The 21,692-nt window shown below is 53.9% G+C and overlaps 1 protein-coding gene across 1 annotated transcript in view; it reads right to left on the reverse strand.

The window, feature by feature from the left end:
- CACNA2D4 (calcium voltage-gated channel auxiliary subunit alpha2delta 4) overlaps window positions 1-21,692 on the reverse strand; it is a 65,356-nt gene that overhangs the window by 36,813 nt on the left and 6,851 nt on the right. The window contains exons 7-23 of the mRNA XM_018049066.1: window positions 18,863-18,923; window positions 18,102-18,252; window positions 17,253-17,327; window positions 16,900-16,989; window positions 16,710-16,823; window positions 16,199-16,277; window positions 14,495-14,643; window positions 13,403-13,465; window positions 12,581-12,661; window positions 12,003-12,077; window positions 11,292-11,378; window positions 10,700-10,771; window positions 5,686-5,747; window positions 4,513-4,580; window positions 4,034-4,079; window positions 3,852-3,949; window positions 2,398-2,491 (exon numbers count right to left, since the gene is read on the reverse strand). Of these exons, the coding sequence (XP_017904555.1) occupies window positions 2,398-2,491; window positions 3,852-3,949; window positions 4,034-4,079; window positions 4,513-4,580; window positions 5,686-5,747; window positions 10,700-10,771; window positions 11,292-11,378; window positions 12,003-12,077; window positions 12,581-12,661; window positions 13,403-13,465; window positions 14,495-14,643; window positions 16,199-16,277; window positions 16,710-16,823; window positions 16,900-16,989; window positions 17,253-17,327; window positions 18,102-18,252; window positions 18,863-18,923 (1,465 nt within the window). The remainder of the gene's footprint in view (window positions 1-2,397; window positions 2,492-3,851; window positions 3,950-4,033; window positions 4,080-4,512; window positions 4,581-5,685; window positions 5,748-10,699; window positions 10,772-11,291; window positions 11,379-12,002; window positions 12,078-12,580; window positions 12,662-13,402; window positions 13,466-14,494; window positions 14,644-16,198; window positions 16,278-16,709; window positions 16,824-16,899; window positions 16,990-17,252; window positions 17,328-18,101; window positions 18,253-18,862; window positions 18,924-21,692) is intronic.

The raw sequence follows: 21,692 nt of genomic DNA on the forward strand, positions 1-21,692 counted from the left end.
TCTTCTTATTAGTAAGCTTTTTGCTTGCTTGTTTATTCTTCCATTAAAAATATGTAAGCATAGATACGTAAGCACATGCTCGTGCACGTTTCTATATGGAGTTTGATGTAATCCCACTTGTCGGTTTTTGCTTTTGTTGTGCTTGCCTGCAGAGACAGATCTAGAAAGATCTTGTCAAGACTGATGTCTGGGGCTTCCCTGGTGACTCAGTGGTAAAGAATCCGCCTGCCATTCTTGGACCATTATAGGCAGGAGACATGGGTTCGATCCTCGATCAAGGAAGTTTCCACAAACTAGGGGGCAGCGAAGCCTGAGTCCCACAGCTGTTGAGCCTATGCTCTGGAGCCTGGGAGCCACAGCTACGGAAGCCTGAGCAGCCTAGAGTGCGACAAAAGAGAAGTCGCCGCAGTGAGAAGCCCCGAGTGCCGCAAATCGAGGGCAGCCCCCGCTCTCCACAGCCGAGAAAAGCCTGCGTGGCAGTGAAGACTCAGTTTACCCCAAAATAAGTAGATAAATGCCATTATTATTACTTTTTAAAGACTGATGTTAAGAAGCACACCGCCTATGTTTCCTTCTAGGAGTTTTTTGGTTCCAGGTCGTATATGTAAGTCTTTAATGCATCCTAAGCTGATTTTTGTTTATGGTGTGAGACAGCGGTCTATAATTTCTTTTCTTTTCTTTCTCCTTTTGTGTGCGGTGGTCCGGTTTTCCCACCATTTGTTAAAGAGACTGTCCTTTCTCCTGCGTATATTGTTTGTTCCTTTGTCAAGTAGGAGTTATCCACGTGTTTCTGGGCTCTCAATTCCGTTCCATTGATTCATGTCTCTGTTTTTCTGCCAATACCATGCTCTTTTAATTACCCCAGGTTATCTTTCCTGACGTACTCCCTGGTCAAGTATATTTGCTCCTCAGTGTCCTCCCGACATTAAAAACATCAGCTAATTTCTGAACTTGGAAACATAAAGACTGTGCCTCTTCTCACCAAACCCAATGACCCACCCCCCATGATAGAAGGCAGGATAGAACAGAGGGCCAAGAGTCCAGACACTGAAAATCGGCAGCCTAGTTTTGACTCTGGCTCTGCCACTAATGAGGCAGATCACCTCGGGCAAGTTGCTTGTCTCACTCGGCCTTGGTTTCCTCATCTGTAAAATGGGGATAACGATGGGATCTATTTTGTCAGGTTGTTGTGAGGATAAAATGGCTTCATGTACACTAAGTACTTGGAACAGTGCTGGCCCATTGTATTCTTCATTCTTCAGTTTCATTTAATTTTGGATAGATAACACAAGGCTTCCCAGGTGGCTCAGATGGTAAAGAATCTGCCTGCCAATGCAGGAGATGGGGGCTCAATCCCAGGGTCAGGAAGATCTCCTGGAGGAGGGCGTGGCAACTCACTCCAGTTATTCTTGTCTAAAGAATCCCAAGGACAGAGGAGCCTGGTGGGCTACAGTCCATGGGGTTGCAGAGTAGGACACAACCAAGGGACGAGCATGCACACGCATTCACATGGACTCAACATGGTACCAAAAATTATATAGAGCAAATCTCTCCGTCCTGGGGTCAGCTGTCTGTGCTTTTACCGGAGCAGCCAGTGAGGACTGTTTCCTACAGAGTCTTCCATAGATTTACATGTGTACACAATCCCCCTACCTAGTATGTTTCTGCCCCTTTAACAGAGACGGGAGCGTATCACCATGCACTGTTTCACGTCTTGCCTTTTTAATTAAGAGCTTGTTCCTGTAAGATTCTGTTGGTGTTTTCAAGAGGAAGCACTGGTTATTAAATGTCTAGGAGAGATCTGACATCGCTGGGATGTGGATGTTGACTCTTACTGTTCAAGAACAGGTGTGGCCCCTGCATCCTTCAGCTCAGGGCTGCCTAACGCCCTTCTGGTACTCATGTGTGCATTCACACACTCACATCTGTCTCTTTTGTCCACCTTCCCGTGAGACACCAGCGCCCCAGGTGAAGAGGAGCAGAGGGAGACAGGACTCACCAAGGTCACGTTTGTACCACACTCAGCCTCGACCTCACCAGCTGGAAACGGGCCCCAAAGGCTTGAGCTGTGCTGTTCGGGGGCAGTTGGGCTGATGCTTGTCCCCCCTGCCCCTGCCAGTTGGAGCCTGGCACCAAGGGAGGGGTTCTGAGAACTGGGCTACAGGGTGTGGTGTGGGTGTTTCCTCGGTGGAAGCTTTGCCAAGTCCCTGCTGTCCCAGGGGGCTGTGAGGGTCACCGTCTTCCCACGTCTATGAGTGTGACACCCCACGTCTTCCTACCCTCCCCTCTTCTTAGGCCAAAGGACCTGGGTGATCTCCTGAGCTGCCCACCAGGTCATGGGAGGCCCTGCCTTGACCCAGGAACACCAGGGCAGGACCCAGCTGCACCAGGACTTACTCGGAGCTGTTGAGGGCCAGTGCCGTCCAGTATGCCTCCATGGGGGCCGTGACCACCGCGTCAAACAGTGCCTCCTGCAGCAGCTCCTCGTCACCTGGGGCAAAGTCCGGAGACCATCCTCCGCTTACTCCCCCGCGATCATGTGGGCTCAGCTCCCACCCCCTGCCCAGGAGCCCTGATCCTCAGGGTCTAAAGGTGCCTCAGAGAAGGTCTGGAACACTCAGAGCCCCTGCTGTCTGCCAGAGGAGGTCATCTCCGGAGGCCAGGAGGCCGTGTCCTCTGCCCCAGTGTGTGGGCAGAACTCAGTGATTCCCGGGCCTCTCCAGCTCTCAGGCTCCGTGAAGTCAGGAGGCCTGCCTGCCAGCTGCCCCTGCCTCCTTCTCCCCAAAAACTAGCCTTGGGGCCTCTGCATATCCTGGTCTGATGCTTCTGCCCTGTCTCTGTCTGGGTGGCCCTTTCTATCCCTTCCTTTCTCTAAAACATTTATTGATGTTTATTGAGGTGAAATCCACACAACGGACACCCTACGGATGGCATGCAATCTGGCATTTACACTTGCGCAGAGACCCGCAGCCCCCTTTACAACACTGAGTTCTCATGGCCCCAAAGGACTGCCATGAGGTGGGTCCTTTCACCCTCAGCTTGAGTGATGCCCCTGATGAGGGCCCCCCTTCCCCACACAATACCTGCTCATGGCCTCGTCACCCCTGCAATGACTAGCCTACATCCACTCAAGTGCTGGTCCCATTACTGGCTTCTCCCCTCAACCACAGACTCCGTGATTGCACGGCCTGGTCTGTACTCATCAGAAGCTTCACTGATGAACACCACCACCCTCACCCCACCTGGCTGGCTGGAGAATGTGTCTGGCACAGACTTGTGGGTGGAATGAACGAATGAATGAGGCCTTGTTGGGATGGCATGGGAGGTGGGGACTTCTCTCAGGGGGACACTGATATGACAGGATGATCCACAACTCCTTCCAAAGAGGAAGAGGTGGGACCCAGTGGAGGGTGGCCCTGCATTCGTGCAGGGACTTGGGGTTACCTGGACCCCGCTAAGGGAACACTCACAGATCGAGGCTGCAGGAGATGATGCCTTGAGGGAGCCTTACCTTGCCTGCTGGCTGGGGAGTGAGGTCGGGGGGCCCTACTGAGTGATGGGGACAAACCTAATGGGCAGGCCAGTGCCCATCACTGTGGGCCCTTAACAGTGCCCGGGGGACAGAGGCTTAAAGGGATCCTAGTCCCTGCCATGGGGACACACCCGTGCCCTTGCAGGTCTCAGAGCCCTCGTCACTGGTATGGCCCTGGGGGGACTGGCTGTGTCCTCTCATTCGAGGGGATCTCTCTGGTCTCCCTGAGCCATTTGTGATCTCTGCAAGCAGGGCACTCGAGCCTCCACCCAGCCCTTCATCCCCGCAGAGTCCTGAGCTCGGGCCAGGGGACACTCACACTCCAGGGCGGGGTCCTCCTGGGTCAGGAAGCGCACCACGGCCTCCAGCTGGGTCAGCTTGCGGTGCTCTGGGTCGATGTCCGTGACGCAGTAGATCCTGGAAACCCGGCAGAGCCCGTTACCCCGAGTCCGGGTGGCCCCCCATCCCCGCTCTGCACCCCGCCAGCCCCCGGGTCCTCACCAGTCGCCGGCCAGGCTCAGGTCTGGGTGAAGCAGGTCGTGCAGGCCTGAAAGCAGAATCCCGGCTCAGTCCAGGGCTCACGGACCCAGTGCTCTAAAAGCAGCTTCGGGGCAGGGAGGGCCAGCCGCATCCTGCCAGCTTCTCCGGCAGAGGTGGGCTCCGCGTGGAGCCCAGTGGTGTCCTGGTAATGTTGCTCTCTAAATGCCTTCCATCCCAACACCTCCTGTCTACACCCTGCCCCCTGGGATCGCCCTCGAGGAAGCCTTGGCTTGCCTGGCTTCATCATGTCCAGCCAAGCCCGGGGCCGTGTGTGTCCGCGGCCACACCCTCAGCACAGAGGCCGGCACCTGGACTCACAGGCCCCTCTGGCAGCACGGCCCGGCCCACAGAGCCCCGGCTGGGTTGGCCCTGCCCTGTGTCCCTGGAGAACCTAGTTTTCCTCAGAACTGTGCAGAGGTGCTGGGCACTGGCCGACCCACCTTCTTCCACTGACGTGTTCCCCAGGAGGATGTATTCTCCGTGACCTCGGGACAGCACCACCCCCAAGCTGCAGGCAGAGCAGAGGACACAGGCTAGAGGTCAACTGGGGCCTGGCCTGCTGCCCCCCAACCTTGGACCCTCCAAGTACACAGCCCACCACAGTGAGTACAAACCGCTGCCCCCACCCCGCCCCAGCTCTGAGTGCCTCCCTCCCCGAACCCTAGCAAAGACTTCTGCTCTGTCATCAGCGTCTTTCCTGAGAAGGACCTGGACAAGAGAGGGCAAGGCCCCCTCCACTCGCGTTCTGTTGGATTAACCCTGGACCTCTCGGGGGCTCCAAAGATGGAGAAGGGTCTCAGGGTCCTACATGTCCCGTGGTCAGGGAGGCCCCTCCCACCTGGAGAATCCCACCTTGTATTCCTCTCCCTCCTGGAAGATCATCTTTTGAGGCTTGGCTGATACCTGAACCACCTAGGGGGTTTATAGGGTCCTAGTGCCTGGGCCCCACCTCAGGAATCCTGAGTAAGGAAGGAAAGACCTGGACACAATGTCACAAGTTCCTGTAGGCACCCCAGGGACCAGTCGGGACTGGGGACCACCCTTCATCAAGCAATGGGGAATTCAGAGAGAAGGGGCATTTGCTCTTTGCACTGCGTGACGCTGGAGCCAAACATTTATATAATGGGAGGGAAACTGAGGCCTTCACGGCTTACCTTTCATCTTACAACTACTTACAGTTGCATTGCTTTAAGACCTCCAGGTAGATCATGACGTTTATTACTAATTCTCTCAATACTGCAGAGAAGCAGCTATTATTATCATCCCCCATTTTATAGGTGAGACATCTAAGGCACAGAGCAGTTAAGTAACTTGCCTAAGATCTCACAGCCTATGAGCGGCGGAGCTGGGATTGCAACTTAGTTTAGCTTCTGGCCCTGAACACTGGGCCATACTGCAACACTGAGTCACACAGCAAAGCAGGTGTAGACCTCAGCTTTCCTGAGTGCGGACCTGGGTCTTTTTCCGTTATCACGAAGATGCCAACTACTTATGAGTGAATCCAGTCCCAGATCTGAAAGTCCCACCTGAGCGGTTGGCCCTGACACTGTACCCCGCCCCCAGCCCCCCCCCGCCCCCCGCCCCCCAGCGCCAAGTGAGATCCAGGCCCTCACCTGAAAGGTGTGTCACTGATGTCCGTGAAGAAATAGTCGTTGGTCAAGAAAAGAACTCGCTTCTGAAAAAGGCACCAGGGAAGTGTGCCGGCTGGGGAGGGAGTGCCAACTGCCCCTCCCTCCCTCCCCATGTGCCACCTGGTGCCCCGGTCCGCCCCCCCCCCCCCCCCCCCCGCGACTCAAAGGCCTTTTCCCACAGGCACACTGCAGCCCTGGGGAAGGTGTGCCTGACTGAGGGCCATAGTCCAGACTGCACTGTCCCTATGGGGCCATGAGTTACCACATGTACCACTCAGGAATGGAAATTTGAAATCTCAGTTACTGTCAGTTAACAGAAATGAAAACCTAGAAAGCCTGGCTGGCTGGTGGCCCCTGTGCTGGCCAGCGGCTGTGGTTCAGGAGGGACCAGCACAGGCTGCTGGCTGGAGCTCACACTTGTACATCCCACCAGGAACAGCCCGCCTCTGGAGTCCAGACCCCTCCAGGCCTTGCTGCCCTTCACAGCTTCTCTTTCCTTTCAAAGCTGCCATGTTGAAGTTGAGTTGAATTTGCACAAGTCAGGGCATCGGGGGGTGTGCACTGTGGCTAAGACAGGCACAGGCACCATACAGCCCTGGTCTAAGCCCTGCTGGTCACTCACGGGCTGGTGAGCTTGGGTGAGTGACCTCACGTTCTTGGGCATCGCATTTCTGTCTGTAAATCAGAATCGACAAGAGCATCCCCACTGGGCTGCTGGGAGGCAGTGAGGGTGTTTACAGTGGGCGGGAAGGGCTGAGTTGACTGGGCTCCAGTGCCCCATAGGCTGTACCATCTGCACACACTTGGATGCCTCTGGGAAAGCCGCACACTGCACTTGGCCATGGGGCTGTCCTTATCCCCTTTGCCTTTTTTTTTTTTCAGGCTTTTCTTCTGGGTTGGAAACTGGAGTAAGATGTTGGATGGGACGCAGAGCGAGAAGGTAGCAAAAAAGGTTTGTTTCAATAGGAAACCAGCTGTAGACCAAACGAGAAAGGACAGTTCCCAGCTTGGGCCTCGTCCTGCCTGATGCCCTCTGGCCCCCTCTGCTTCAGGCAGACCCTCTCCCAGTTGGGTGGGGGGTCTGGGAGCCATGGGGGCAGCTGGGGGCCAGCCAGGGCACTGATGGGCTCCAAGTGGGGCTGGTTTGAGACTGAAACTGGAGAGTATTAACATTTTTTTTCTTTCTTTCTCTTTTTTTTAATTGAAGAAAAGTTGAAATGCGCACATCTAGATGTATCATTTCAGCAGCTTTGATAAATGTATGCTGTTGTGGGATTGCCTCCCGGGTTGAGATAGGGATTGTGTGCAGCCCCTGCGATCGCTCTGCCTGCTTCCGGTCAGCCCCCGCCCCCCACCGCCTTCCTGGGCAAGCTCTGCTCTGACCGCCATCCCCAGGGCTTAGGTTTGCTGTGCTCACAGCACGAGCCCTTTCGCCGCCACTTCCGCTCCACGGAGCGTCCCTGAGACCCACCCATGCTGTCGAGCATGTCAGCGCTGTGCTCCTTTCCCTGACGAGCAGCAAGTACTTCAGGGAGGGCAAACTGCGGGCATACTTCTAGGTTTGCCCTCTGTGGGTGGTCATCCAGGTGTTCCCAGTTTAGGGCTGTTTTGAGTAAAGCTGCTGTGAACGTTCTTCTTGTGGACGTGTGTTTTCATTTCTCTTGGTAAGTACCAGGGAAGGAATCCTTTGCAAAATATGCAAATTATGTTTGCCTTTATATATAAAAAACACTGCCAACTTCCCCAAATTATTTCATTATACTTCCACTAGCAATGTATGAACTCCAGTTTCTCCACATCTTTGCCAGAATTATCAGTCTTTCAAATTGTAGTTATGTTAGAGGGTATGGGAGTAGTTTTCATTTGCATTTCCCTGACAACTAAAGTTGCTGGTTGGGCTTTTCATGGGCTTGTTGGTCATGTCTGCCTCTTCATTTCTAAAAAATCTGCTAAAGTGTCTTGCCCACATTTTAAAAATTACCTTGTTAGACTTTTTGTTAGTAATCTGGAGAAGTTCTTTATGGTCTGGACACAGCCTACGTCTGGATTTTCATTTTCTTAATTGTGTCTCCGGATGAACAGAACTGTTTTTTGATGAAATTCAATTTTTCAAATGTTATTTTATGTTTAATGCCTTTGGTGTTTTTGTCAAAGAAAACTACATCACCTCAGGTTGTAAAGATTTTCATCTGCATTTTCTTCTAGAAGCCTTATAGTTTTAGCTTTTACGTTGAGAGCTTTGTAACTGAGCGACATTCAAATTAATTTTTGTGTAGGTATGAGTATATCTCAGTGACTTTTGATACATTTATTCAATTGTTCCGGCACCATTTGTTGAAAAGTCTTTCCTTTCTCCACTGATTTGCCAAGGTGTCTTATCGAAAATATGCTGGCGACTGGTGTGTTTTCCTGCGTGTTTCATTTCCATAGTCTCCGTTCCATGGATCCATTTGTCTATTCACATGCCAGTACCACTCTGCTTGGTCACTGCAGCTTTGAAGTAAGCTTTGAAATCAGGTACTGTGAATCATCCATCTCATTCAACAAAAAGAATTTGTCCTTCTTTTTCAAGATAGTTTTGGCCATGTAAGGTCTTTTGCATATTCACATAGATTTTAGAATCACCTTCTTCTATGTCTAGAAGCGTGTTCGATTTTTTTTATTGGGATTGTGTTGAATCTATAGGTTAATTTTGGGAGAATAGACATCTTAGGAGTATTGATCTTACAATCCATAAACATGGTCATACTTTCCTATTTACTTAATTTTTTTATTTGACGTGCTTTCTGCAGTGTTATGTAGCTTTCAGTGTAGAGGTCATATATGTGAGATTTATTCCTATTTTATATTCTTTGTGCTGTGGAAATTGGAACTTAAAAGTATTTTCATTTTGCAAATGTTTCTGGCTATATATAAAAGTATAACTGATTTTTATAATAGTACTCTGTGTTCTGTGAACTGGCTAAATTTATCTATTAGTTCCAGCAGCTGTTTTGCAAATTTGGGGGATTTTCTATGTGAACAATTATCTTGCTGTGAACAAAGATAGCTTTACTCTCTCCTTTCTACTTTTCATGCCTTTTATTTTGTTGCCCAGCCTTATTAGAAAGACAGGTTCTCGCCAGGTCCCCGGCAATGTTGGACGCAAGTGGTGAAACCAGACACCTTACCAGGTTCACAGTCTCAGAGAGTGTTCAGTCATTCACCACTGAAAGTGAACTTTTCCACACATGGTTTGTTTTTTATCAGATTGGGGATGCTTCCTTCTGCTCCCAGTGAGGTTTTGTCAAGCGTATTCAGCATGCTTTGGGGTAGCCAAGTGCTGGTTTCTTCTCATGTGTTAATGAAATGGGGTAACTTCCCTCTCTGCGGCTGTTATCTTACTCTTGCTCACCCTACAAACCCCGCAACGCAACAGCAACATTTTTCCTTTAAACAGTTGTCTTTTTGAGAGGTTAAAAGAACAAATGAAATCTTATCCTAACCCACGTGTTTATCGTTTCCAGTGCTGCTCATTTTTCTTTGTGTTGATCAAAGTTTCCATCTGTGTCATTTTTCTTCTGCCTGAAGAACTTCCTTTAGCATTTCTCTTAGGGATGAACTTTGATCTCCTCTATTTGAAATTGTCTTTATTTCACCTCTTTTTGAGGTGGGAGCACCCCGACACCTGTGACTGGGAGTCTGATTGAGATAAGGGTGGAGGTGCCTGGAAGCCACCTCTGCCTTTTCTGGCTCACGAGAAGGACCTGCTGGGCCTGATGGGTCATCAGAGATGCTGACCGGCCTGCCTGAGGGAGGCCCTCTCAGTCCAGAGCTTGAAAACAACAGGCAGAGGCCAAAGAACTGACGCAGGTCCCAGGGAGAGCCAGCCTGCACATCTGAAAGGGATGCAGAGAGTTGCTTTCCTTCCCAGGGCTTCCATGTTTGGCTTCCAGGAGAGTCCATGTCTGTGAAAGAAGCTGGGTCTAATCGTTGCCGACGGATGCCCATGTTCTTCCCTCGGAGGCGAAAGGGCAGCGGCAGTGGGAGGGAAGAGGTGACATTTGTAAATATGTCAAGGGACAATGCAGAGTCAGTGCCAGCCAGTGGGGCCTTTTACACGGAAAGAGGAAGCCGTGCCTTGTAAGTGACAAGCGAGTCTGTGGGGACAGGAAGGCATCGCTGGGTGGACCCATTCCTGAAAATCACCTCTGAGGATCAGCAGTAATTTTTAACTTCTTCACAGATGACATGCTTTACAAGAGCTGCTAACACTTTGCAAAACTAACTGTCACTTTCCCTGTTTCCAGGGGCTTCCCTGGTGTCTCAGACAGTAAAGAATCTGCCTGCAAAGCAGGAGACCTGGGTTTGATCCCTGGATTGGGAAGATCCCCTGGAGAAGGGAATGGCAACCCACTCCAGTATTCTTGCCTGGAGAATTCCAGCGGAGCCTGGCAGGCTACAGTCCATAGGATTGCAAAGAGTTGGACTCGACTAAGCGACTAACACCTTCCCCCTTTCCACCATAAACAACAAAAGGGCCACCTAGCAGGCAGGTAAGGCAGAAAGAGGGCTTCCCAGGTGATGCTAGTGGTAAAGAACCCACCCGCCAAAGTAGGAGACATAAGAGACGCAGGTTTGACTCCTGGGTTGGGAAGATTCCCTGGAGGAGGGCTTGGTAACCCACTCCAGTATTCTTGTCTGGGAAGGTTGCAAAGAGTTGGATACCACTGAGCAACTTAGCATCCATGAAAGGCAGAAAGAAGACCCGTGAAGGGCTGGGCTTGCTGCTGCTTCACCCTAGGCCCCTGAGAGGCAAGCCCTGAAGAGGGGTCACTCCCTGGCCAAAGCTCTGTGGGGCTGATGCTGGCTGGGCTGGGCCCCTCGCTCGGGCCCTCCAGGCTCCAGCAAGTTCTCAAGATTTACTCTCTGTTCACCCTTGTCAACACCGCCAACCTTAATTAACCAGGATGCCACATCCTGGGACCAGACCTCAGCCTTTTCCTGGAGCGCTTACCCCTCTGTCCAGCGGGACTTTCACGTCCATGGAGAGAGACCCAGTCTCCCCGTTGATCATGGCCGTTCTCAGCTTCGAGGAGGAAGAAAACAAAATCAGTTGCTCAGCACACACTGGAGTGCGGAGGCTCTGAGCCTCGGCTTAGAGGTCCACCCTGGGAACACGCTTGGTTTTCCCCTTTCCCCTGAGAGCAGAGCCCAGGTGGGAAAAGAGATCTGCTTCCAGGGCTCTATTCCCCTTAGCTGGGATTCTAGAATTCACCAAGATAAGGCTCCCAGTGGGCTAATGAGTGAGGGACACTGTGGCCAACCCTCCAGACACAAGTTCCTCCAGGAGGAGCTCCTGACACCAAGGCTGGCCTGCAGCCGCCCGATCCCAAACTCTGCGGCTACAGACGTGAGCTCCTTCAACCTCGGAGGGAGCAGCTGTTATCCCTCTGGGGCCGTGGGGAGAACCATCTGTTAGCAGCACCAGTTCTGCTTTGGGCCCGGAAAGTCTCCACCGAGGGAGCGGGGTGAGCTCAGCGCCTACGCACTCCTCACCCCCGGTCCCCGCCGTCCAGCCACCCACCCTCTCCCCCTGCGCCACTCACTGTTCCAGCCTGGTCCTCCCACTCCACTTCTGAGAGGTCCACACTGTTGTAGTTGGGCTTGGGCTTCAGTTTCTTCCCCTCTCGGTACTGAGTAGGCCAGGCAGGTGAGAGACTTGAAGTTAGCACAAGGCCCCGCTCAAGCCCAGCCCTTCCAGAAGGCCCGTGGGGCAAAGCCATAAACCAGAGCATCTCAGCCATTCCTCCACCCGAGGCAGAGGGGCCCTGGCTAGCATTCGTGACGGATGGTTCCGGGCCTCGGAGGGAGATCTCCTTTGACGAGGAGCTTGTCCTGGTTTGGGACTCTAATTGTTAGAAAGTTCTTCCTCATCCAGAGGAGAAATCTGTCTCCCTGTGACTTTTACTACTGGACCACCAGGGATGTCCCTATATTGGGTTCTTAAATGGAATCCATTCACTGTTTCAACTGTTTCTATAAACTACCCCCAAATCTGGGTGTGGTGGCTCAGATGGTAAAGGAACTGCCCAGAATTTGGAAGACCCAAGTTCGAACACTGAGTCAGGAAGATCCCCTGGAGGAAGGCATGACTACCCACTCCAGTACTCTTGCCTGGAGAATCCCATGGACAGAGGAGCCTGGCGGGCTACGGTCTGTGTGGTTGCAGAGAGTCGGACATGACTGAACACACACACATGAACTGCCCCCAAATCCCGTACAGTTAAGACCTCAAAGCAAATAGGCTTGGCACCTACCAGGGGTCGGAGGTCAGGATGTGAGAGGATGTAGCCGTTGTTGGTGTTCAGAAAGGCGTAGCCATGCACCCCGAGCTGGGGAGACAGGGATCGAGTAGGTATCAGGGGGTCTTTGTGCAGGAAGAGTGGGACTCGGCAGGGAGGAGGACCAGGATGGGGAGAAGTGCCAGAGGCCACAGAGCAGGACGCAGCTGATGTGGCCAAGGGTCCCAGGGGCCCCAGCCCCCGTCCCCTCTGCTCCGTGCCTGCACATCGAGGGTGTCTGTGTGGTCGGGGGGATGTTTGGGGGGCACGTGTTGGGGTGGGACAGGAAGGCAGGATGTGGGAGGTGGTGTCTGGGGGAGTGTCTGGGTGTGTGACAGGAAGGCAGGATGTCGGGGTGTCTGGAGGTGTGTCTGTGTGGCGGATGGGGGTGGCATGTCAGGGGCGGAGTGTCTGGGGAGGGGGCATTAGGAGGAGGAATGCAGACCCCGTCCCAGCTCTGGTCTCAGCCACGCTGTCTGCAGGGAGGCTCCTGAGCCTGCTGAAGTGGCTCCTGGGGGGCCTGTGACCCCACTCGGGGGCTGATCCAGGCTCACCTTGTACCGGGGCGCCAGCTTCATCAGCTCCCTCAGGGCCACGTCAGAGCCCACTACGCCCAGGAGGATGCCGTGGGACCGCTGGAAGGAAACGCCGGTGTCAGGGGACCTGGCTTCCCATGCGCGAGGCCAGGCTGGACCCCCAGCCCTCCCAGACCCGCGAGAGGAAGCCGCTTGCACCTCCGGTGGTCCTTGCTCTGCAGTTAGAGTTTAGGCTGAGATCCTGGAATAAAAACCTAGGACCTAGCAGAAGAGGCCCCAGGAGTAACCTCAAGCTGGGAAGATTACTGTCCTGTATTAACGCTGAAGTTGTAATGTTTAAATGAAATACAGAGTTTAATGAAATATCAGCCTTCACAGCAGAGGCTGAAGTACTGGGATCCGGGGGGACGGGGCGCTAATCTGAGCGCTGGTGTCTCTGAAGCACATGGGGCCTGTAAGGAAAGTTTTTCCGGCCAGACGGAGGAGTGGAGGCTCTCAAATCCCCCCACCAGAGCCTTCACAGATAAGTCAAAGCCTGCCCACACCCGCAGGGTCAGTGTGGCTTACCCCTCTGGCCCAGGATCCCCAGGCAGGGTCCCACATCCAGAGCAGCTGGCCAGCACCTGGCTGGGTGAGCAGAATCACAAGGCAGCTTCTGGAAGTGAGGATCCCGCCCCGCCCCTCCCGACCCAGAGATGTGGGTTCCTGGGCACAGGGCCTGGAACCTGTGTTTACACACGCCCATGGTGACCCTGAGGCCGTGTCGAGAACCCTGGGTCTAAAGATGCCGGCCGGCGGCCCCAGCTCGAACCTGGCAGCTGCTCACGAGTGGCCACTCACCGTCTCGTTCTTCTTGCTGAAGACGGGCATGGCCACGGTGGTCAGCAGCGCCAGGCTCTCTGCCTGCGGGTGGAGAACTGTCATGGGGGGTGGGCGACAGAACAGAGTCTGCAGATGGGGACCCAAGTCACAATAACTGCCCCCAAGGAGGCTTTCCTTCTCTGAATGAGGAGGAGAGTTGGCAGAAAGGCTGGAGGGGAGGGGGCTGGAGGAGGACTGGGGCAGACACCACAGCAAGCAAAGCCCTGAGCCAGGGCGGGTCTCAGAGCCCTGAGCCCACAGTCCTGCCCCGAACCCATTCACCCAGGCGTCTTGTCTCGGCCACGCCAAGGAGGCAGGCACACCTACAGGACAGGTCCTTCTGTGCACGAGCCCAGGAACAAAGGCTCAGGCAGCAAGAGGACACGCCGAGGAGCCACTGGGGCACAAGTTCTGGCCACTGAGATGCCCAGGTTAAGTGTCCAGTAAGACTCCATGGACATTTCCCTTAGAGGTGGGGTGTGCGCCCCTCCCCTCCTCCACCGGAAGCCTAGAATGTGGCTGCCACCATTCTGAGCCCCTGTAGCTGCTTGCACAAGGTAGACCCCAGGGATGGCATGGGAGGGGGCAGAGGGAGGGGCCAGGGAGCTCGTCGTCCACCTCCAGGCTTCTTGTACGGGAAAGGGAAACACATGTCCCTCCTATGGAAGCCACCGTTCCCAGGTCTCTCTTAATCCCAACCTGACATGGGGGTCTGTGTTCATGATGAGGTTTGAGGAGCATCAGGACTGTCCCTTTCCTAGACATTTCATCTGACCATCTACCTTCCAAGTCTGGTCCTACATTGGAGGGACCTACAAGAGTCTCATTGGACACCGGGGTCCAAGGGAGGTTGCCGGGTTAAGCTGCAGTGTCTGAACTACTGGTCAGTCCCCTTTCTTCCTGGAGTGAGTGGGAGAGGGCAGGGAGGCAGGCAAGGACCACGGAGGAGGGACAGTCTGGGGCCGAAGTTTCTGTCCACTGGGGGGTGGCCCCCGGTGGGGAGGTCACTCCACAATGCCTCCCCAGGAGGTGCTCTGGCCACCCCTCCCCAACCCAGGAGCCCCTGCTTGCTCCCTGGGGCCCCACCTTGCTATCTATGTAGGCTTCGGTCCAGGTGATGTCGTGGTCGTGGTTGATGACCATGGGCCGGCTGAGCACGTGCAGGTATTCCATCACGTTCTCCTGGGCATCTGCCAGTGTGGAGATCTGCGTGTAGTAGCCTGGTCGGGGAGAGGGTGGCTGTGGATGCGAGGTGCACACCCCCAGCTGCCTACAGCTCTCGGCTGGGAGCTGCCCTGGGTCAGGCACTGGGCGCTGCTTCCCCCGAGGCTGCCCTCTCCTGGGGCAGTGATGCTGCCAGGACATGAAGGCCTGGCCCTGCCTGGACTTGGGAGAACCCCCACCCCCCACCCCCACCCCCAAGATCTAGAGTTGCCCTGGGAGCAGCACGGCCTCAACTCAGGGCACAAGGCTGCCCCTCATCCCCCAGGGCTGTCCTGCAGGGGTGCACCCCATGGCAGACAGCTCTGTCCCGGGTCTTTTAATTTTTTATTTTATGTTGGAGTCTAGTTGATTTTTGTCTTCCCTGATAGCTCAGTTGGTAAAGAAGCTGCCTGCAATGTGGGAGACCCCGGCTTGATTCCTGGGTCGGGAAGATCCGCTGGAAAAGGGATAGGCTGTGTTAGTTTCAAGCGAATAGCATTTTTCAACATTTAATTTTTGATTTTATATTGGAACTCCTCACCGCCTGCCCCCCATCCCACCCCTCAGGCCTATTTGCAGAGAGCCTCCCTCCTCCTTTCTCTAACCACAGTCCTCCATCAGTCATGGGGAGGGGGCTGCAGCTGAGGCAAACGCCGTACAGGCTGTGACTGGTTTAGCACGCGTCTGCTCACCATCACCCACAGGACACTCTCCCCAGCTCTGGGGAGCCGGGCCGCTTTTACTTCCAGGACGCCTCTTGTCTCAGACACTTCAATGCCCTTCCTCGCTCTGCGCGTCTGACTCACTCCTACCACTTCTTTACGTCTCACCTTAGACACACATCCTTCAGGAGGCCTGCCCTGACCCCCTAAATGTAGGAGGGCTGTCCCCTCACCCACACTTTGGGCAGCCTGTGCCCCTCTGCCCGCAGCTCAGTTCAGATTGTCCCCTCACTGACGGCTCACGTGTGTGTCTCCCCGCCCCACCTCCCTGTCTTCCGGACAGGGTCAGGGCCGTTCCTGCCATCCTGACCACGTCCATTTCCCAGGGCCGGGACCATCCAGAGCAGATGCTTGGACATCCTGCTGGGGTCGAGGGGCCTGAGTCAGCACTGCAAAGCCTGGGTATCGGGTTCTGGCCAGAGAGAGATGAAGGCTTCTACACACAAAGCCTTATTCTACAGAAAGCGATGGCCTGTGCGCAGAGTCTGGAGCAGAACCGAGCCCATGGGCTTCATCTGCAGCGGCTGGAATGGAGGCCGGACACCAGAGAGCACATTGAAGTGTCGGTCCCCCTGTCTGCCTGGTTTTCCGTGTGGCAGTTTGGGTAAAACCTCATTTGAAGAGAGGCCCCCGCCTTCTGCACACCCGAAGTCCCGACTTCTGGGTGCCTCTTAGAGGGTGTGTCATGGGGGGAGAGCCCTGCAAGGAGCAATCGGCACCCGTCTTGATTGTCTGAGGAGGAAGCAGGTGGATGCAGTCACCTCCGCTTTGGGCTCCGCACCAGAGCCCCGGCTCAGCACCTGTGCTCAGGAGAGGCCCCAGACACCCTGGCTCACGTGGCATCACCCACCTTTGTTGTTGCAGGCGATCCACTTCAAGCGGTCAGCAAAACTCACTTCCCTCCCAATCAGGTAGGTGAAGACCCGGACCTGGTGGACGAGACCCGGTAGGCTTGAGTCCCGGCTGCTAGGGGCCTGGCCGCATCTGGGTCTAGGGCTGGGCTTTGGACTGTGCACTTTCAGCCCCTCTAATCAGGAAGGGGCCTGGGCTCATGGCAGGGGGGATGCCTGCCTGGTGTGGAGGCTTATAGGGGGATGCCTGCCTGGTGGGGGGGCTTATGGGGGGTGCCTGCCTGGTGTGGGGGCTTATGGGGGGATGCCTGCCTGGTGTGGGGGTCTGCCTGGTGAGGCTCACAGCCCACAATATTCCATCCCCACCCTATTCTGTGCCCTTGAGTGGAGCTCGGGAGTCACCCTGATGTTGGAACGTCACCCTGGGTCTCATGGGCCAAGCATGCAGACACAGCAGGAGGAGGCACTCCCCCGGCCCCCCCTTCCCCGACACCCCTCCCTGAGAGGAACCTTGCGGTCCGGCCAGTTGTACTTCTCCAGCACCGGCTCATAGTCTTCCACGGCCCCATCGGTGATCAGCATGATGGCCTGGTTGCATAGGCTTCCTTGCCCGGCCTCTTGGAACTGCGGGGAGACGTGGTTGTGACTCCCTGCCTCCTCTGCCCCGTCCGTGCCCTGTGCTCCCCAACACACATCAGACCTGCTGCAGGATCTGGAAGGCTTCACGGAGGGCTTGGTCCACGACGCCCACACCCTTGACCATCAACTCGTCCACCAGCTGTTTGAAGTGCTGTTGGAGATAAGAAGTTAGAGGAGGGTCAGCAGTCGCTGGGCCTGGGAACTTTCACCGTTGGTGGTATTTTCAGAGGCTGTGCAGAGCTACTTGCCCAGAAGAGCATGACTGCAGGACCCATCCCCTAATTTCACAGCTGGACGTCTGCAGCAGAGGTTTCTCAGAAGCCCCCAGGAGAAACTGAGAGGCCGTGAGTGGCCGGGGGCAAGGCCACCCCCACCCCTGGAAGAAGAAGCTGGACGGGCTCCGGGTACACCCACCTCTCGGTTGTCCCGATCTGCCTGGACCAAGATCCCCTTAAAACAAGGTTCGATGTAGTGGATGTAGTCGTTATACTGCAGAGGGCGGAGGGCGGAGGCCAAAGGGCAGAGGAGAGAACACACAGGGTCAGTTCGGCAAGTCAGGGCCCAGTCACGAAGCTCACAACTCACGGAGGGTCAGGGGTGGGCTCACCCGGGCCCCTGTGTAATATGATCTTGGGGACTCTACGCTTTTGGCAGTTTCTCTGAGTAGAGGGAAAGGAGTACAGGGAACAGCAGAGCCTTGACTCTGAACATTCTCTCCCGAGTCCTGGCCTGGGCATCTTCTGGGGAGGCTGGCTGGGTGCCACTCACCCCTGGAGCTCACAGAGTCCAGGAGTCGCCCAACTCTTCTCTCCATTTCTGTCTGTCTGTCCCTCCACTTAATCCCTTTCTGGGGGCAGTTGGAGCGGTCCTCAGGAAAATCAGGACTGGTGACTGTGGGCCCCTCCCTCCTGACGTGTCTGGATTTGGGGACGAAGGAAGTGGGAGCCGGGGGTCTCCCATCCTGCAGAAAGGAGGGTCTTTCCAGGGTGATGCCTCCAAGGGCACAGGGATGGGGCTGAGTTAGAGGTCTACTCATGCTCCTTCATCTAGATCAGACCCCAGACTCATCTGAGAGCCCAAGGAGAGCTGCTGCCTCAGAGAAAGGGCCACACGCACTTCCCACGTGATCTCAGAAACTGGACCCCTGGAAGCCCATCCTGGGCGGGAGGCCCCCCAGCTCCAGGGGACGAAGTGTCGAGTGCCCATAAGTACAGGTCACTCTGGTGCAGGTGGAAGTATTTCTCGAATGGGAGGCGTGTTTACTGCGATGATGTTCACGAAGTCGTTCTCCCCCAGCGTGTCCAGGATGGTGGAGACGGTGTGCTTGGCGATGGTCATCCGCAGCCCCTTCATGCTGCCGCTCGTGTCCACCACGATCACGATGTCCTTCGGGGAGGTGGCAGCTTGTATGTACCTTTAGCAAAGGGGGAGGGACAGGTCGGCGGTGGGACAGCCAGAGTCAGAACCACTGTTGGCTGGGTCTCTCTTGTTTCTGTTCAGACTCTGGCTCAAAGCTCAAGTCAACCCCTAGGCTTTCTCGTGTCCAGAACCAGCCAGCTGTTTGGCAGCCACTGTGGGGGCAACGGTTGGGACTGTGCCCACTGAGCGAGCATGTCAGGTGGGGACGGTCAGGTCTTGGTAGTGACCCTTGTCCTCTTTGGTTTGGGCCAGCCTGAGTTCCAGGGGGATCTGACAGTGGGAAGGAAGGGAGCCGGACCCCCCAGACCTGGTTATAGATCTGCCAGAGGGGTGCGGGGGGAAAGGGAACCTGGCCAATGGTGGGTGTGCAGTCAGCTCAGGGCCCTGGAAGGAGGTGTCAGGTGGCAGGACAGCTGTGGTCAGTCCTGGAGCAGAGCAGCTGTGGGGTGATACAGACAAACACTCTTCTTCTCTTGTGCTGGGTTAGTTCTGCAGACCTGAGGCCCCAGGGTGGGTGCAGAACAGGCCCTGGGGGAGAGCTAGGCAAAACCCAGAGGCTGCAGAGAGACACCAGCCCCAGAGGTCAGGCCCCTGGGTTCACTTACCAGCCGCGGTTCCGGCAGTCGAAGGTGATGACTCCGTTCTCATCTGGCGTCCACTTGATGCCTGGGGAAAAGAAGGCCTCACTCAGCCAGGCTGCCCCAGAGCCCCGGGCTGGGTGCTGACCCCAGGATGGCCAGTACCCCTGGGGCAGGGCCAGCTGGGGATGTGGGCAGTGTGTGTGGGACCAGTCATCATACCCTGTAAACTGAGGGGGCAGCAAGGCAGGAGCAGCTGATGAATGGACACCCCAACCGCCCAGATCCAGAGCTGGGTTCACTTCACAGGCAGGACTCCCCAAACTCCTGAACTCCCAGTGCCCCAAGAGACATGGGCGAGGCCCGACAAATGTTCCTAAGTGGCTTCCCCACAGATGAAAACCCTGACTGCAAGCACATGGACCTCGGACTAGTTGAAACCAGATCTTCTTTTTCGTTTCCCTCCCTTTTTTTCCTTTTTCTTTCCCCCTTTTTCCTTTCTTTTATATATATATATATATATATTTCCCCCCCCCCCCACACACTGTGCAACCCCCTTCAGGGCTCATAGCCCACATGTATAGAGGCCAGGCCGTGGCTGCAGGCTGAAGTTGACTCTGGCATGAGCGCACCAGGAAGAAACTAGACTGGTGATGCTCAAAAGCTCACTTGGATGCCAATCAATCTGAGACCTGAGCAGGAGATAAGTGGGCTCCCAGGGCCCCTCCCCAACGTGTCCTTTAACCCCCTTCCCTGAACGTCCTCGGGGAGCCGGAATCCCTTCCTGCCTTCACCCTGGTACACACAGTCCCTCTTCAATAAAGAGCTCTGCTTGCCTACACGTCTTGAGGGAGATATCTTCATTTCTATGGCCTTGCTTTCTTAGAATCTAGAAAGGCCCGGGAACACACACGAGATATTTGTATCAGATAACAGTAAAGGTATCTAATTTGGGGAGATTAAGAAGTCAGGGTGGGGGCAGAGATGTAAGAAGGAGAGTTCTCAGGTGCTTTTTTGACTGCGAAGAGGGTAAAATATGATTTAATTGTAAAACCTTGTGTTACATGCGCCTGATAAATCCCTGTTACACATTCAGGACTAATGACTAAATGGAAACAGGAATAAGTTCAGAAGTGATAGGGAAAAAAAAAAAAAAGAATTGGAGGGGGAGAATTTATGAAAAAAAAGTAAATCATTAAAAAGGAAAGGAAGAAGCAAAAAGGAAACATAAAAATAGAAGGAGGAGGAGAAATCTTAAATATAAGATTGTAGCATGTCCAAATGTATCAGTAGAATACACGAAAATGCGCTTAACTCGCCAAGTAGTAACAGAGATTGTCAGTTTGAATAAAAATTTAAAAGCTATATGCTATTTTCAACAGATATGGCTAAAAAAAGTGACATAGAAGATTGGAAGTGAAAGGATGGAAAATATATAGATATCAGGCATATACCAACCAAGAGCACACTAATATCTCTATGAATATCAGATGAAATAGACTTAAAAAGTGTGTTATAAAGGTTAATGAAGAGCAAGCAGATATTAAATCAGTAAATAATACGACTGACAAGCTTCATCTAATGATGTGAGCAGAATTTCTACCCAACAATTAAAGCGCTCATATTCTGCTCAAGCACAAGTAGAATTTTTACAACAGTTGATGACATATTAAGCTATGAAACTAGCTCCCAACTAATTTCATACAATCAGCACCGTATACACCGTGTTCTCTGGCTGCAAACAACTGAATCAGACCAGAAATGTATAATAAAAAGATGAAGCTACAATCCCCATATACTTGGAAATTATAAAACACACTGTTAAATTACTAAAGGTTCAATGAAGAATTCACAGGGGAATTCAAAGATCCTGAGAAGCAAAGAACATTAAAACACTACTCTGACACCAAGAAGCACAGACAAAGACTTTTGTGGGTCAAAAGTCACAGTGAATAGAATGCAAAGGGAATCCATGGAATGCAAGGAAATAGCCAGACTGCAAAGAGAACCCAGTGACAAGAACAGCAAACAACTCAGGACAAAAATGGGCAAGCTTTGGGTCTGCAGACAAGTTGACGGCTCTGGGAACCTCGATGCAGCAGGAATTCCACCAGGGGGAAGGCACGAGGGACATGGGAGGTGTCTTCAAGCATTTGAAGGACTGTTCCACAGAAGAGGGATGAACTTGCCCATTGAGGCACCAGAGAGCAGAGAAGAACCAATGACTTATTGTGGATTTGGGTAGAGACAGTAGTGTCCCTGGCGGCTTAGACGAAATCCACCATTTGATCCCTGAGTTGAGAAGATCCCCTGAAGAAGGGAATGGCAACCCACTCCAGTATTCTTGCCTGGAGAATCCCATGGACAGAGGAGCCTGGAGGCTACGGTCCAGGGGTTGCAAAGAATTGGACATGACTGAGAAACTAACACTTTCACACAATTTTTTCATGGGAGGGTCCACCCTGGGGAAGCTGTGAGCTCTGAGGTTGTTTTGTACTCCTCCTAAGAGAAACCCTGGGGGACATGGAACCATCCTCTACTCTCAGGACGGGCTGGGGCTGGGGACCTGGGAACCCTTGGCTGAAGTGCTTATACCTGGACGAACGTCTCCTTGAGCAACAAAATACAACGAAACTATAGACTAAAAATAACCGCACGTGTGTGCAGTTGAGGCAAATTATGGACAGCAAGATATAAAAATACCAAAAACACAACTGCCACTTCTGAAGAACTGGGAGCAAAAGCAGGGCACTGCTCATGTCCCCTGCACTCAACACCACCAAGGTGTGAGCAGACCACACAGGCACCCCTCCAGCCCAACCCTGGGACGCACCCACCCCCACCCCCAATCAAAGGA

Source organism: Capra hircus, chromosome 5, assembly GCF_001704415.2.
Source record: "Capra hircus breed San Clemente chromosome 5, ASM170441v1, whole genome shotgun sequence".
NCBI lineage: Eukaryota > Metazoa > Chordata > Mammalia > Artiodactyla > Bovidae > Capra > Capra hircus.